Source organism: Cebus imitator, unplaced genomic scaffold, assembly GCF_001604975.1.
Source record: "Cebus imitator isolate Cc_AM_T3 unplaced genomic scaffold, Cebus_imitator-1.0 Scaffold445, whole genome shotgun sequence".
NCBI lineage: Eukaryota > Metazoa > Chordata > Mammalia > Primates > Cebidae > Cebus > Cebus imitator.
The window spans coordinates 883,237-900,567 of NW_016107760.1; the positions used below are offsets into that span (position 1 = coordinate 883,237).

The window sequence follows — 17,331 nt, forward strand, 5'->3', positions numbered from 1 at the left end:
AAGTGGGAGAGACATGCCAACAATGCCTCCAATCTGCATCTTGGAAATAAAAACAACTAGGATCATTTTAATATGAGAGAGTAGAAAAAAAGAAGGGGGCCATAATCTTACCTCCCAGATAATTCCTATTGACATCTTTCTAAAAAAAAAAAACAGCAATACATGCACATGATATGAAATTTCAAGTAGTTCAGATAAATATTATGTAGAAAATAGAAATGCTAGTTAGAAAGTAAAAAATTCCATTCCTCTTTCCTGTCAGTTTCCCCAAAGGCAATCATTGTTACAGGTTCAGAATTTGCCTTCTGATGTGTCTCACACCAAATGGTGGACCAGACTATTGGTAAAAATGTGACAAGCCAACCCTGCACTCAGTTCCTAGAACTAGGATTCCCCTTTGGCTTAAAAACGTCCAACTGCAGAAACTTAATAGTGACCAAGTTGCCTCCTGTCTTCCAAATACCTGCTTCTTCATACTAGAGAATTCATTAGCAAATAGGTACCGTTGGGCCAGGGTACAGTGTTCTTATTTTAGGAAGTCAAAGTCACACTATTTCTCTTTTTCTTATTTCTATTTGCTGCAGGTTCCTCAAGCAAGGAACAGAGCAACAAAACTGAGATATATGACAAGAAGACAACAGACCAGGCTCCAAACTCTGATGCTACTGGGAGTCAGGGCCATCCACTGCCAGCAGCATCTGGAAGAAGACGGAGAAAAAAAGGAGCAAGTATTTCAGGATTGAGTGAGTGTGAATTCAAAGGAAGAAGCCTTAAACAATCCAGTGAAGGGTATGGCCTGGGCGATAGAGCTGCATCCTCACCTACTGATAAGACTGCCAGGAATGTGCCTTTCTGGCACTTATCCTTGGAGAAGGACAACATGGAGCAGCCTACAACTCCACAACCAGAAACCACTATCCCTCAGGGGTTGCTTTCAGATAAAGATGACATGGGAAAGAGAAATGCTGGCATAGATTTCGGATCCAGAAAAGCATCAGCAACACAGCCTATACCTGAAGACATGAAAGATCCCATGGTTACTGATCCACAACCATACCATGAAGATGGGGCTCCTGCAGCTGAGAAGACAGAAGCCACAGCTTCTCTTTCATTGATGGTGGAAAGCCCTTCTACAACCCAAGAGGAGGCCATTCTCTCAGTGGCAGCAGAGGCTCAAGTGTTGACAGATCCTTCTCATATCCAGTCACAAGAGAAAGAAGCTTTCAGCTTTGAGTCACAAAAGGCCCAATCCAAAACGGAGTCAGCCCAGGATGTTCAAACTATCTGCAAAGAAAAGCCTTCTGGAAATGTTCACCAGGCCTTTACAACAAGTGTTTTGGGTACGACAGGTATTCCAGCCAAAGGAGATGTTTATGCCAAGAGTCTGCCTCCTGAAAGCCTTTTTCAGTCCTCAAGGAAGCCTGATGCTGAAGAAGTCTCCTCAGATTCAGAGAATATTCCTGAGGAGGGGGATGGTTCTGAAGAACTGGCTTGTGGTCACTCTTCCCAGTCCTTGTGGAAGTTTGAAGATGAACAAAAAGTCTTCTCAGAATCAAAAAGTTTGGTTGAGGACTGGAGCAGCTCTGAGGAGGAGCTGGACCCCAGATGCCCTTCCCAGGCTTTAGAGGAGCCCGAAGATGAAGTCTTCACAGACTCAAGCAGTTATATTGAGAAGTACAACAGTTTTGAGGATTGCAGCAGCTCGGAGGAAGATCTGCCTGTCAGACACCCTGCTCAGGCCTTGGAGAAGCCCAAAGACCAACAAGAAGTCGCCTCAGCTTCAAAGAATACTCCTGAAGAGCAGAATGCTTCCATGCCGCAGCTGCCTCCCAAACGCCCTTCTCAGCCCATTATGAGTCCTGCTGTTCAGCAACAAGTTCGCACCAGTTCAGTGGGCACTTCTACAAAATGGAGCAGTTCCGTGGAGCCAGTCTCTCCAAGACACCCTTTCGAGGCATGGGCGAGTCCTAAATCTGAGCAAAAAGTCTCCACAAGTCCAGAGAGTGCTGCTGTTGAGTGGGGCATTTTTCTGGAACCTCTGCCTCCCAAAATTCCTTCTAAGCACCGGATGAGGCCTAAAGCAGAGCAACAAGGCTCCTCAAGTCCAGAAATTACAAGTATGGAAGGGGCTGCTTCTGTGGAGGCCCCGCTACCCAGCCAGCATTCTCAGCCCCTGATGAGCCCAGAAGTCCAGCAAGAAGTCTCTGCAGGTCCAGAGACTGCTACTGTTGAGGGGAGCATTTCTGTGGAGCAAATGCCTCCCAAACACCCTTTCCAGCTACGGGTGAATCCAAAAGTGGAGCAAGAAGTTTCCTCATCTCCAAAGATCATGGCTGTTGAAGAAAGTGTTTCTAGGAAGCCTCTGCCTCCTAAACTTCTTTCCCAGCCCTCGATGAACCCTAAAGTTCAACAGAACATGTTCTCCGATTCAGAGGACATTGCTGTTGAGAAAGTCATCTCTGCGGAGCCACTGCTCCCCAGATATTCTCCTCAGTCCTTGACAGATCCTCAAATCCAGCAAATCTCAGAAAGCACAGCTGTTGAGGAAGGCACTTATGTGGAGCCGCTGCCTCCCAGATGCCTTTCCCAGCCCTCTGGAAGGCCTAAGTTCCTAGAATCAATGAGTACTTCTGCAGAATGGAGCAGTCCTCTGGAGCCAATGCCTACTGGACAAACCTTCCAACCACGGGCGAGTCCTAAATTTGAGCGGCAAGTATCTGAAGGTCTAGAGAGCACTGCAGCTGATGGGAGCATTTCTATGGAGTCGATGCCTCCCAGACATCCTTTCCAGCCATGCGTCATCCCTACATTTGAGCAACAAGTCTTTGCAGAAGTCTTCGCAGGTCCAGAGACTGCTGCTGCTGACTGGGGCATTTATACAGATCCACTGCCTCCCAGAGTGCCTTCTCAACGCAGGATGAGATCAAGAGCCAAGCAAGCAATTTCCTTGGATTCAATGAGCATTTCTGCAGAAAGGTGCAGCTCTGTGGAGCCAACATCTCCCAGAAGCCCTTTCCAGCCACAGGTGGGCCCTACATTTGAGCAACCAGTCTCTGCAGCTCCAGAGAGCACTGCAGCTGAAGGGACTGCTTCTATGGAGCTGAGGCCTCCCAGACAGCCTTCTCAGCCCCTGATGAGACCAGCAGTAGAGCAAGAAGTCTCCTCAGGTTCAATGAGCACTTCTTCAGAATGGAGCAGTCCTGTGGCATCTTCCAAATACACTTTCCAGCCATGGGTGACTCCTAAATTTGAGCAACTGTATCAACTCTCTGCAGATCCAGAAAGCACTACTGTTGAAGGGAACATTTCTAAGGAGCCGCTGCTTCCCAGACATCCTTCCCAGTTTACTGTGAGGGATAAAATCCAGCAACTGTCCTCAAATTTCAAGAGCACTGCCATTGAAGCAGGCATTTCTGGGGGGCCACTGCCTCCAAAATATCCTACCCAGTTCTTAACGAGGTCTAAAGTTCAAGAAATGGCCTCGCGTCTAGAGAACACAGCTGTTGAAGGCATTTCTAAGAAATCACTGATTCCCAGACGTCCTGCCCAGTCATTCGTGAAGTTTATGGCACAGCAGATCTTTTCAGAGAGCTCTGCTCTTAAGAGGGGTGGTGATGTGGCACCTTTGCCTCCAAAACTTCCTTCCAAATCTTCGTTGAAGCCTAAAGTCAAGCACCAAGTTTTTTCAGATTGGGGGAATGCTAATCCTAAGGGAGGCATTGCTTCGAAGATGCTGCCTATGAAGCACCCTTTACAGTCCTTGGGGAGACCTGAAGACCCACAAGAAGTTCAAGAAGTTTTCTCATATTCACAGAGTGCTCCTGGGAAGTGCAGCAGTTCTAAAGAGCAGCTGCCTCCCAGACAGCTTTCCCAGGCCTTGGGGAAACTTGAGTATGAGCAAGAAGTCTCTTCTGTTTCTGCCAGCTCTCCTGAAGAGTGGAGGAATTCCAAAAAGCAGCTGCCTCCCAAACATTCTTCCCAAGCCTCAGATAGGTCTCAAGTCCAGCCACGGATGTCATCAATGGGCACAGCGAATGTACCTATAAAGCGGAGCAGCAGTGAGAAGCACCTGCCTCCAAGTAGCCCTTTCCAGCGACAGGTTCATTCAAGTTCTGTGGGTGCTGGTGCTGGGCGATCTATTTTTGAGAGCAATTCTGACAACTGGTTCCTACAAAGAGATCAAGCTTTTGCAAACAAAACCAAGAAGTTCAGCCAAGGTTCCAAAAACCGCATAAAGAGCATCCCAGCTCCTGCTACCAAACCTGGGAAGTTCACTATTGCCCCTACTGGGCAAACATCCACTTCTACGGGCATTTACTCCAAGGAAGAAGTTCTTGAGAGTAGTGATGGAAATAATAACCAGCATTCAGGCCTATCCAACCAGGCTCATGTTGAAAACCTTTTTGGAGTTCGACTGAGAAGAGTCCCTTCCTTGCAGAAGTATGAGAGTGAGAAACAAGATTACTTCACCCAGCTTGCTTCAGTGCCCTTGGGCCCAGTTTCATCGTTTGTAGGTAAGGAGCATAAAATCAGAAGAAGCACTTCCGAGGGGCTCCTGAGTGCTGCAGGGAACCTCACCAAAATATCTAACTTTGCAGAGAAGCAACAGAGCAGGCCAAAATCTGAAAGCATGGCCAAGAAGCAACCTGCTTGCAAGACCCCAGGTAAGGCTTTTATCTCTCCAGATGGCTAGTAGATATCAAGTGGAAAGAAGAACTGGAAAGCAAAGCCTTCAATGGGCATTAAAGTCTGTTATGGCCTTGCGTACTGAATTGTGGCTTTGACAGGGCTTGCTAATGGGTTTGGGAGCATAATAGTGCCCCATTCTAGATTTAATAGATTCGGAGGTAATTTTGAGTCTTCCCTTTCCCAATACGGTTCCCCTCTGGACATTCATCCACATTCCATAATAAACACATAACCGCCTCCCCATTCTCTCTTCCACACCCTCTGTACACCTTATATTTGGATGGAATTTTATGCTTTTCTTAAAATACTTTTACATGTATTAAGCCCCTCCCTAACATCATGTGGATTTTTGAGGCCAACTCATTAGTAGAGCATTATGTTCAGTCTCTCAGCCTGAAATCTTAATTTACCATAAATGTTTCTTCACTCACCTGAAATATCTAAGAATCCAGAGCTAGGTAATCTTTGGGGCACTAACGTCTCCCAAAACCTTTGGACTTTCACACTCTGTCCTTGGTAAAGTCTTTTATATTCCTGTAACCACACTCATGTAACCACATACTTGTGCGAGGGACTATGAAGCAATAAATACTCAAAGATTTTTCTTGGAGTTAGAGGAAAGGCATCAATGGCCTGAGCCTCTGGCCTCCTTGGAATTTTCCCTACCCACATGGCAAATGTTGTCTTGCCCTGATTTGCAGATGGGAAGAGGGATGGACAAGGGAAGGGAAAGGTCCAATAAAGGGACAGTATGCCCACTTTTAAGTCAGCTTCTTTACTGCCCAAGGAACTTCTGCCTTGCCAAGCTGTAGGGAGGGCCCAAAATGGGGGGAGGGCTTCTATGCTTGATATGTGTTTATTTTCCTTTGGCAAGTAACAAGTTCCCATTTGGAATATTATTGTGGGTAAGCCCTAGCCAGGTTCAGGACCCTGCCTGCCTTGCTTCAGTTCTAACTTCTTTCATTCCTTTCTCAGGAAAGCCTGCTGGTCAACAGTCAGATTATGCCATCTCAGAGCCAGCTTGGATAACTATGGCAAAGCAGAAGCAGATGGGTTTCAAGGCCCATATTCCTATGAAAGAGCTGAAAACCAAGAGCAGAGCTGGAGCTAAGGCTGAAACTAAGGAGCCTAAATATGGGGTAGGAACTGGGGTAGCCTAGAGAACACTCCAAAAATGTTGCTGGAATCACTGATTAGGCTTCCTTTGGGAACTTTGCCGACATGCAGCTCCCCATCTCTTTGGGAGCATTAATCAAGGCAGGGGGACTCTTCGGGGAAAAAGACTTGCTTTGCATTTATACAAACATGCCCTGCTTTTATGCTCTTAAAGGGTTTGTGCAGGCCAGGTGCAGTGGCTCCTGCTTAATCCCAGCACTCTGGGAGGCCAAGGCAGGTGAATTGCTTGAGCTCAGGAGTTCAAGATCAGCCTGGGCAACATGCTGAAACTCTGTCTTTACTAAAAATACAAAAAAATAGCCAGGTGTGATGGCATGCACTGATTCCCAGGTACTCAGGAGGCTGAGGTGCGAGGATTGCTTGAGCCCAGGAGTGGAGGCTGTAGTGAGTCATGATCACACCACTACACTCTAGCCTGGGTGACAGAGTGAGACTCTGTCTCAAAAGTAGGGGAGAGGTTATGCAAAGTCATGAATATAGAGAGAATCTACACAACAAGTCCTGCCCTCAATATTCTAAAGCAAAGTTCCACAAATTGGTTGAGAAAAAAGGAGTAAGTCATTTTACTATATTTTAAATTTTTTATTTCCATAGGTTTTGGGGGAACAGGTAGTATTTGTTTACATGAGTAAGTTATTTAGTGGTGATTTGTGAGATTTTGGTGCACCCATCACCCGAGCAGTATACACTGTAACCCAATTCATAGTCTTTTATCCTTCACCCCCTCCCACCCTTTCCCCAGGAGTTCCCAAAGTCCATTGTATCATTCTTATGCCTTTGCATCCTCATAGCTTAAAAAAATATCTAAAGGTAATCACTGGGGTAAGAGTTGACTATCTTTACAGATATTTTATGCCTATCAAAATGTATACGGAATCAAACTATAAATACTATTTTTTACATTTAACATTTTATTTCTAGGCCCTTTTCCATATCAGTACACAAATTCCCTTTCTTTGTTTGATGTTTGGATTTCTATATATTGATTTGGTTTGGTGTGGCACCTACCTGTAAGTTAAAAAATGTTATGTAGTGAACTAGGCTAACTACCACATGTGGATAAGAGATGATGGGATGCCTTTCTCCCCACTCATCAAAACTGCAGAAAACTGACTTAAGGAAACATACCAAATTCACATATCAAGAGATATGTTTAAGTTCCTATACTTTTAAGTGCTTACTAAATTTGTCGAAGGACCATGCGAGGACCTGTTTAACTCTTTGCTTTAAAGGTCTTTTCTTTTTCATCATTAGTATATACATGGGGGCAGGATCATATGGGGGTAAAGCCCACCTTTATTAAAGCTCAGTGGCGCAATCACAGCCCACTGTAGCGTCAACCTCCTAGGCTCAGACAATCTTTCCCCTTCATCCCCGCCACAGTAGCTGTGACTATAGGCACTATAGGCATGTGCTACCATGTCCAGCTAATTTTTATATTTTTTGTAGAGATGGGGCTCACTATGTTGCCCAAGCTGGTCTTGAACTCCTGGCTCCAGTGATCCTCCCACCTGTGCCTCACAAAGTGTTGGGATTATAGGCAACTCAGCTCTCAGCCTGGTTAAAGCTTTTGTCATGAGGGATAAGTTAGTGTTTATAAATTCACTAATTTAGACCAATTATGGAGAGGTTAATTTAAAAAGAATAAACTGCAAAATTTTGGAAAGACCTACTATTATATTACTTTCTAATGTGAGGAATCCTTCAAGACATATGTCAGCTAGTTTTGAAAAGTAGAAATCTTACGGAACTCACTTCAATGAATTGATCAGATTTGTTTGCAACTATTATTAAACTATTAAGTTTGCAACTTAGCTTGCTGTTAAGTGCTAGTAAAGTGCTAAGGAAAAGGTTGTTCTCAAGTTAAATAATTCTCCTGTTAACCTGCTTACACTATCTGTAAATTTAGACAATTCTTTTTTTCTAGTCTGAAAGGTGGTAAACTTGAGCCAGTTTAGGTTTTGTGAATGTAAATTTTAAGCAAAAAGACTCAATGCTATTTCTCTCCTTATCTATCTCTGTATCTCTAATCTTTCCTTTTGGATACTGTTGAACTCATAGTACCCAGGACAGGGCTTGCACTTGATGGCCCTCTGTATAAGCAATCTGCCATTTTAATGTCAAAACTTAACAAGATTTCTGTTTTCATTTTTGTGTTAAAGGGAGCTGGCCCTGCAAATGAAAACCAAGCTAAAAATATTTTCACTTCCAATGTCTACAAACAGGAGAAGAGAGCACAGATGAAACCACTTAAGCCTATAAAATCAGGTAAAAGCATATATTCCGATCTCTCAAAAAACAGCCCTGGCAGAATGTTTTGAAACTTTTGCAATTTCAAGCTCAGATAATACTTGTCTCTTATCTCCCAAGTCAGCTTAATGATTTCTCTCATGGCTCTTTAATTAGATAGAGATATTAGCTTATTTTAGGAAAATCTAATTATTTTGATTTATACAAGTCCAGTGTATAACTTTCAGAGGGTCTTCCAGTCTTTTGGCTCATCAAAGAAGCTGTCTAGGCACAAAACCGTGGTCACTCACTGAAACATTCTTCTGGCTGGTTATGCAAGAGGAAAGTACCAAGTCACTTTCCAGTTCATAGCAAAGTGGTATTTTCTCACTTTCTACATCTCCAATGAAACTGTTGAAAATAATTCACTCTAAAGGCCCAATGGTATTAAATTGTTTTAAATTATTTAGTAGGCTTGTTTCAGCTTCTCTGTATTCTGAGCAGGGATGTGTAAGTGGTGAGGAAATGTTGACAGCTGAGAGGAATACTCCGCTGGGACATAATAGAATGTGATCTCACCAGAAAGAGTTGTGTGCTAGAGAGAATTTTTTTTCAGCAGGAGCAGGGGAGGACAGGATGGATTTATATTGAACCATCTTTAAGAAATTAGACTAGGAATTCAGGAACCCACTGTCTGGCCATGAAATAGCAGCAGTTGACTTGCTCACAGCTATTAATGGCTTCATGGGCACTATACTACTATCAAGTGTTTCACAACTGTCACTCTGCATCAGAATCACCTGGTGAGCTTTTTTAAAAATTACAGATTGTCCTGGCTCTATCCTTAGAGATTCTAGTTCATTTGCTTCTGGAAACACCATGGGCATTGGTATTTTTAAAGGAGCCCTAGGTGATTCTAATGTGTAGCCAGGATTGAGAACCACTGGTTGAGTCTAAATCACTAGGTAAATTGACCATAAGCAGGATGAGGGAGGGAGTAGAATTAGGAATAGGGAAAGTAGTCTGCTTGGATGGGGTAGTTGGGTTAGTACAATATTATTTACCATCAACTTTTACTGCGTGCATCTATTGAGTCATCAATCAATGCGCTTCATGCAAAACACAAATAACATTACCTTATGTGAAATTTTCAAAACTGAGCAGATACGATATGTTTCCCTCTGGTCTCAGTCCGAAGATGTAAGACAATCCAGTAATAGCCACCCGAAGATTGGCAGTTACAGCCATAAGTACTACCTCCCAGGCCTTCTGATGCCCATGGCCCTGTGGCCATAGCCACGTTGATTTTACCCCTTTGACATACCACTGTTGGCATCACGTAGGCATTAACTTTTAGAAGTCTGGCACCAAAGGGAGAAGGGTCTATAAAGCACTAGAGCAGGGGGATCAGAGGAAACCTGAAAGGAAGAAACATTTTAGGACATTCTATAAACAACATACCCAAGTATCTCTGGGGTTCTTTATTGCTTGTGTGTTATTTTCTGTGGTTCCAGTTGGATTTGAGGCTCAGAAGATACTGCAAATGCCTGCCATGGAAAAAGAAACCAAACGATCTTCAACTCTCCCAGCCAAGTTCCAAAAGCCAGGTGAGCCAGTTGAGCCTGTCTGGTTCTCCCTGGCCAGGAAGAAAGCCAAAGCATGGAGCCATATGGCAGAGACCACAGAATAAAGAGCTCTTGTATGGAGCATCAGCATTTTAAATGATAATTCCTAATAACCATATTAATTCTATGTAGTGATCTTTTCACCGTGTGACCACTTTTATTAAGCAAAATAAGTATTAAGCAAAGTATGAATTTATTAAGCAAAATAAGAATTTATTAAGCAACATAGCATTAGAAATGCGAATTAAAACATAATTATTTCAATGAAATAAATGCCGTGAATGCTTCACCTTCCATATAGTCACTGCCAGCATCCAGAAACCTAGCATTTTCTCTATTAAAACTATGGGAAACATTTGCACTGCTGTAGAATTGCAAAGTCTTTAACTTTGGACAATGTGCTTTAGAAGGGATAAAACAAAAACATTTTGTTGGAGCAACTAAAAAATTGTCATTTCTCTCAGCCAAATAAAGTGATTCTAATGGAAACACTCAGATGATTTGATGCAAAGATTGGCCTTTAGGATTTATGAGCCTAGATGGATGCTGCAATTATTTGGTTGTTGCTCCAAGCTTTGCAAAGGCTCCTAGAAGAGGTGGTGGAAGTGAAAATTCTGGGTCTCCAAGAAAATTTCTGCACAGCCAGTTCTCCAATCAGCCTACCACCCCTTGAAATATCTTCCCTGTGTCCCTGAGGGCCCCTGATGCTTTCACCTTGAGTGATAGTAACATACAGAACACTTACACAAAGCTCCCTCTTGGCACATGCCCCATGTCGACCTGTCACAGGCCTGGCTGCAGCACCTCCCTATGAGGCAGAATGCTTCTTGGAAATTATCTTCATCCTCTGGATGGTTAGTCCATCAGTGTTTTGCCTCTCATCCCAATACTACTGTGACCCCCGCTGATTGCACAGAAATCACTGCCTGTCATATATATCCTGTTAAGCACTGAAGACCCTTTTGAAATTAGAGCTCTACAGGTGCCAAAAGCTGTACTTACCATCAAGCAGATGGCAAGCTTGCCACCTTGATGCACATCTGGGGCCACTGGAGCTCCTTCCTCTCTGGTTCCAGCCTTAAGGTGCAGAACTCCATGAAGCTTCTTGTCCTTTTTCCTCAGCTGTCTTTGCTTCACAAGGTTTTAGCCCAAAGCAAGAGTGCAATCCAAAAGCCACAGAGAAATGAACTTTCTGCTAACTGGAAGCTTTGAGTAAATCAGTATTTTCCCACTCTCATTCCTAGAGGCACACACCTCAAAAGTTACTAGGCTGGAGAGACCCTACCTTCCAGTGACCCACTCATCCCCCAGCCACGGAGAAGAGGGAAGGCCAAAAAGGAAGAGTGAGAAAGAGGATGAGAGGGATGGTCAGCTATGAGGGGAGGGGGCAAGTAGCCCAGCACATGTTCATGCCTCCTTTTCCATCTTGCCACACAGCCTTTTTCTTTTGCAGCACTGCCTCCATTAACAGCTCCTCGGCTGAGGGTAAAGATGTAGGCACCTTTGCCCCCAGAGCCGGTTCCTTAATTGGCTGGCTTTCTAATATGCAGACCACCCCAGAATCTCATCTAGGTTCACTAGAAGTTAGTTAAATCTTCCTTTTTATGTCTTTCCCTTCATGCCATCCCCCAAACCCACCAAACACTAAAGGAGAGCTCCCTTTGGATGCCTGGGTAGTAAGTCTAGCTCATTTTTTCTAGGAGACCCAGAAGTAACTTCTCAGTATAGTTATGACTGTGTCTGCTTCCGTGACACTGTGCTGCTTTGCTAAATAGAAATGCAGGCCTGGGCATCTGACTGTGCCTTTATATTCTGAGTGGGGTGCTGCCCCATGCAAAAAAAAAAAATCCAGAGAGGCACTGAGGTGTCAGAGCTAAACACTTGGTGCTGGATTTTGTTGATGCTGGTATAATGTGACATGGTACAATCACATGCTAGATTTTGCATTTTCTCTATATAACATCTATTTTTCCTGATACTGTGCCTTTGCCATTTGGATAATGCTAGGTTTTTGACTGAGTGAATTTCACTTCTTTTGTATTCCCATAGTGAACAATATATTAAGGTAGATGCCCTTTATCCCAGTACTCCTGGCAGATTAGCTGTTATACCTCCCTTCCCTTTTTTACAGTGAACCTGTATTCAGTTATTCTCACTCTGAGAACTCTCCAGTAACAATTTCTTTTCCACAGTTAACAACAAAGCTCTGTTTTTAAATGAAGAGATTAAGTTCTTTTTAAATGCTAAAAGCACATTCTGACAAGTTTTCTACTTCTTTAGCTTTCTTGATTTATGATATATGCAAAGCAAATAAATTCAATAAAGCCTATTCTGTAGTCCATCTCTGTCTGTGACATGGGGCAGGAAATCAGATAGGATATTGACAACTCAAAGCTGAAGGTTGTCAGATAAGTCAAATGTTCTTAAGAGGTGGTGCTGAGAATAAAGGGCCTCCACACAGGTGTGCCTGACCAAGCTGATGGCCTCCAGGTGGGCACTGATATTTGGTATGGGGGAGAAGGGCTATTAGGTTTTGTGTATGAACGCCTGGAGAGCAAAGAGAGCGAATGGAGAGGGGTGCGCTTGGGGGTGAGTAGAAGGGACACGGCGGTTGGTGGTTGCAGTCTAGCCTGGGTCAGGGATTAAGTCCAAGTTGTATAGCAAGATGGGCTACTGGAACAAGTGCTTTTCAGAAGCAAGGGGCCCCACCATGCTCAGGAAACAAAGCGGCATGGAGGGAGGAAGGGAAAGGGGTTATCAGCTAGATATTGAGCCTGTCCCACCTGTAACATTTTCAGGTTTCAGATCAAGAGTTCAACTTGGGATCCACATACCATATGTCTAAATATTTAAAATGTTTAAATCAACTAATACAACATGTTTTATTTAATGGTTTATCTACAGTTATCATTATGACAACTGTACCTTCATAATGACCTCAAAGGCCAGGTCGGGTTCTAGAATTCTGACTCCTGCCCCAGCGGTGTGGGAAGAACTGCTCCCCTTCCCCCTCCCGCTTTAGAAATATTTCAGACCTACACAAAATTGTAGAAAACATTACCATAAACATTCATGTATCTACTATTCAGCTTAAGAAATGTCACATTACAAATACAGTTGATGCCTGCTGTGGAGCCTTCTCTACTTGAATGTCCCTCCCTTTCTTTCCCTGAGAGGTAACCATCGTCTCAAAAGTGCTCGTCTTTTAAATGCACACCTTTCTGTATGCCTCATTTGTACCCATCTCTTACATGCACACCTTTTAGTCTCTGTGTATATACCCACAATCAATTTATGGTGATCATTAGTATGTTTTCTTAGAAGTCATATGCATGGTATCATGTTTGTATCCTTTTGGACCGACTTTTTCCTTTATGCAGGCTGCAGCCCCTGTGAGTTCTAGTCTCCTCCCCAGCCCAGCCCTTGCTGTCCCTTTTGGTTTACCTGAAACAGCCCCTAGCCAGTGAGTTAAGGCCGGTCTGACAGGAGGTGAAGCACAGCTTCTTCCTCTGTTGCTTGAAACCAGTGGCTCTCTCCAACCTTAGTGTTCATCAGAAGCCCCTGGGGGACTTGTTAAAACACAGCTTGCTGACCCCACCCCAGATTTTCAGATCCCATAGGTCTTGGGTGGAGTCTGAGAATTCCCAGGTAATGCTGATGATGCTGTTTGGGGAACCAAACTTTGAGAACCACTGCTCCAGATCAAAGTCTGGACCCAAACTCAGCAATACCATGTGGCCTCCAGGCAACCTGGGCCATCCGTGAAGTTTTCTTCAAAACCATACTCTAGAGCAGCACTGTCCAATAGACATATAATGTGATCTACATGGGTAATTCTAAATGTTCTAGTAGCCACATTAAAAAACAAAAAGAAACCAACACAAACTTTAATATTTCATTTTATTTCAAGTATTATCATTTCAACATGTAACCAGTGTAACAATCATTCGTAAAATGTGCAATATTATTTTCACATTTAAAGCATATATTAAATTGGACTAGCCATATTACAAGTGCTCACTAGCCATAACATTACTAGTGCCTAAAGTAGTAGACGACACAGCTCTAAAGACTTGAGCCCCATCTCTCTCTTTTCAAAAATTGTTTTAAATTTGACATTTTAATTATTTTTGGCCATGTTTCAGTTTATTCATTTGAAACAAACTTTTATTTTTAACTTGAACAAACACTGTCAAATACATTCAGGAAAGTTAGCTGTCACTGGATATCACTTTTGATGTAATGAACTTTGTAATGTCAGGTGTTAAAATTCCCAGAGGCATCTGAAACAAACAAACAAACAAACAAACAATGAGCAACAGAGTCTTCTTTCTATACCTCCTAACTGCAGAATGAAATGAGAGAAAATAAATAATGGTACAACATTAACTGACACCAGTGACTTTCTAAATAGAAGAAAATGGCCAGGTCTGTGTATATCTGCAACATTTGTGTGCTATATTTTAAATCAGTAGAGAAGAACACCTTTTCCTTTTGTAACTCACAAACTTGGATAGTGGGGTGTTTGTGGAACTGAAGGTTTCATTCAGATGATCACACCAACCTTGTCAGCCTAGCACTAGAAAAGCTTGTTGTTTTTGTTTTTACATGAGAATCCATTCTCATGTAAATAAATCTCTGAAGCTTCATCAGCCTGTGCTGGTTCCAAAAATGATATTCCCTTACCCTCCCAGACCCTTGGTTTCCATATCTACCATATAGAAAAGAAGCTGTTAAGAAATATACAACTGTGAAAATGCAAAAAAAGAAAAAAGAAAATATTAACTATTTAGATATATTCAAAGACAGATATACCTTAAGACTTAATTACACACATTCTTTTCATTTGTCACATAAAATACAAAAATATAGAGCTAAACAAATATTTAGGTATTAGTCATTAAATGTGGTCCTACTTTAAATTCTTAGCTTTTTGCTATTTGTTAGTAGTCACTTTGTAAAAAGCATTGGAGTTGTCTCCTAGTTACTATGGGGAGCCTGCATTTCTGTGGTCAAGTAATGAAGGCCCAACTAATGCATGGCCCAGCCTAGTTAGCTGCTGTGTCTGGCAACTGCTGTGTCTGGCAACCAATATTGTACACAAATATTGGTCTTGGTAGTAGGTCTGATTCATTTGCCACTTGTTAGCAGTTTTGCAGCTAGAGGACAAAAGACCTCAACATGAACAAATGAGTAGCCATGAAGTATATTTCAGACCACATTGCAGTTCATATTACTAGGTACATGAAAATTCTAGTAGCATTTTAAGTAAATTAAATTGAATTTTAAAGCTAATGTTAAACTTTTTATTAATTAATTTACTGGGAAGTTTTGAAAAAAATAAAATTGTCAGTAACAGGTAAATGCCAGGAATAGTTGAGTGATTCTCAAAGCTATACACAGATACCTGGATTTTCTTGCTTCCCCTCTGCTGTGTCTAGGTCCCTTTGGAGTTCTTCCTCTTGTTTTTCACATCCTTTTCTTTTTCTTGTTCTTTCTTTTCTTCATCTGCAGCATCTTGGGCCTCCTCATCCCACTTCTCAGGCTGCGATTTAGTGATTTCTTTAGTGAAGAATAATACAGACATTGGGACCAGTCATTCACAGAAAATATAGTCTAATTTATAACTAGCAGTGGCATCTAGTACTCCAACCTCAGGAAAAGCAGGAGGATAGACTTAACTAAGAAAGGAATAGCTAGGCACCTTCCTACTGGTTTTTCACAACATTTCCATGGCCCTCACATTGCTGCCACTTGATCATTTCCACAGTGACACTATTTCCCTTTTTTCCAGTAAATCTTCCACCCAAAACTGCTGATTCTTTCTAGTTCTTTGGAGAAAAAGAGATCAGAATCATCAGGGCTGATCATATTCTAAGTGTTTTGGTCAGAACTTTGTTGGGAAAATATTTGTTGCCTCAAAAGACAAATTCTGTGGTGAAGCTCATTGGTTCCTAAACCCCTGAATGCTTCATTTTTACCAAGGGCTCCTGTATCACTTCATTACTTGGGGAATCAACTTTCTAAGAAAAGCCACGAACCAAAAAAGATGTGTGCCATTTGCCTGTTCTTTTCTTTTGGGTGTCCCTTCTGTTTCCTGTGGAGCTCCCTCCTAAACCCCTATTTACCCGGCCATTCATCTGTAGGTTTGCAAATGGAATCGATGATCTCAGATCTCCTGTCAAACACAGTTTGGTAGAGGGCGGCATGTTTTCTCAAAACCACAGAGGTCGTTAGAGAATTGGGCTTTGACTCATTGGGACACATTCGGCCTTAAGTTTCAGGAGGGCATCGACCTCCACTTCACCACCCACTTCACCAGCTGTGCCTGCACTGCGGCCCTGCCCAGAGCCCTCAGGCACCCGTGTTCCCTCCTCCTCGCCACTGCCACTTGCCAGTTCCTCACCCTCGGGGGCCGCGGCCTCCTGCGTGGCTGGTTCCTCTGCAGACTCCTCTGCAGCGGGTTTCTCTTCCCACTCCTCTGTGGACCGTTCCTCCGCCGCCGGTTCCTCTGCGGCCGATTTCTCTGCGGCGGGTTCCTCTGCAGGCTCCTCCTCTGCAGCTGGTTTATCTTCCGGTTCCTCCTCTGCCGCAAGTTTCTTCGCCGCCGGTTCCTCTGCGGCTGCTTCCTCTGAGACCAATGATCTCAGATCTCCTATCAAACACAGGTTAGTAGAGAGCAGCATGTTTTCTCAAAACTATAGAGGTCGTTAGAGAATTGGGCTTCAACTCATTGGGACACATTCGGCCTTAACTTTCAGGAGGGCCTCGACTCCCACTTTAGCACCCGCTTCACCAACTGTGCCTGCACCGCGGCCCTGCCCAGAGCCTTCGGGTGCACGGTTCCCGCCTCCCTGCCTCCTGGCCGCTGTCGCTAGCCTGTTCCTCACCCTCGGGGGCCACGGCTTCCTCTGCGGCCAGTTCCTCTGGGGAGTCCTCCTCTGCAGCTCGTTTCTCTTCCTGCTCCTTCTCTGTGGCTGGTTTCTGTGAGATCTCAGATCTCAGATCTCCTATCAAACACAGTTTGGTAGAGGGTGGCATGTTTTCTCAAAACTATAGAGGTCGTTAGAGAACTGGGCTTTGACTCATTGGGACACATCCAGCCTTAAGTTTCAGGAAGGTCCCAACCCCTACTTCACCACCTGCTTCACCAGCTGTCCCCACACCACAGCGCTAGCCCAGAGCCCTTGGGTGCAAGTGTTCCTTCTCCCCTCCCACCGCCTTGGCCCCCTGGCTGCCGCTAGCCAGTTCCTCACGCTCAGGAGCCACGGCCTCCTTTGAGGCTGGTTCCTCTGCAGTTGGTTCCTCTGCGGCCGGTTCCTCTGCAGCGGGTTCCTCCTCTGCAGCCACTTCCAGCTTCTCTTCTGTGGCTGCTTCCTCCGCTGCTGGTTCCTCTGCGGCCTCCTCTGTGGCTGGTTCCTCTGAGATCGTTGATCTCAGATCTCCTATCAAAAACAGTTTGCTGGAGGGCAGCATATTTTCTGAAAACCATAGAGGTCGTTAGAGAATTGGGCTTCGACGCATTGGGACACATTCGGCCTTAACTTTCAGGAAGGCCTCCCGACCCCCGCTTTACCACCCGCTTCACCAGCTGTGCCCACACCACGGCGCT

The 17,331-nt window shown here is 43.9% G+C and overlaps 2 protein-coding genes across 3 annotated transcripts in view; one reads left to right on the forward strand and one right to left on the reverse strand.

Annotated features, from left to right (window-relative positions):
* KIAA1210 (KIAA1210 ortholog) overlaps nt 1-9,943 on the forward strand; it is a 42,689-nt gene extending 32,746 nt beyond the window's left edge. Inside the window, 4 exon segments of the mRNA XM_037732354.1 lie at nt 585-4,664; nt 5,665-5,828; nt 8,028-8,133; nt 9,609-9,943. Coding sequence (XP_037588282.1) covers nt 585-4,664; nt 5,665-5,828; nt 8,028-8,133; nt 9,609-9,784 — 4,526 coding nt within the window. The 3' untranslated portion in view covers nt 9,785-9,943.
* A 4,303-nt stretch (nt 9,944-14,246) lies between these two features.
* Nucleotides 14,247-17,331, reverse strand: part of LOC108291064 (cancer/testis antigen 47A-like) — a 5,788-nt gene continuing 2,703 nt past the window's right edge. The window contains exons 4-5 of one of the 2 annotated variants that reach the window (XM_037732358.1): nt 16,976-17,078; nt 14,247-15,281 (exon numbers count right to left, since the gene is read on the reverse strand). In XM_037732358.1, coding sequence (XP_037588286.1) covers nt 15,157-15,281; nt 16,976-17,078 — 228 coding nt within the window. In that variant the 3' untranslated portion in view covers nt 14,247-15,156. The remainder of the gene's footprint in view (nt 15,282-16,975; nt 17,079-17,331) is intronic. The other variant, XM_037732357.1, reaches the window with a different exon arrangement.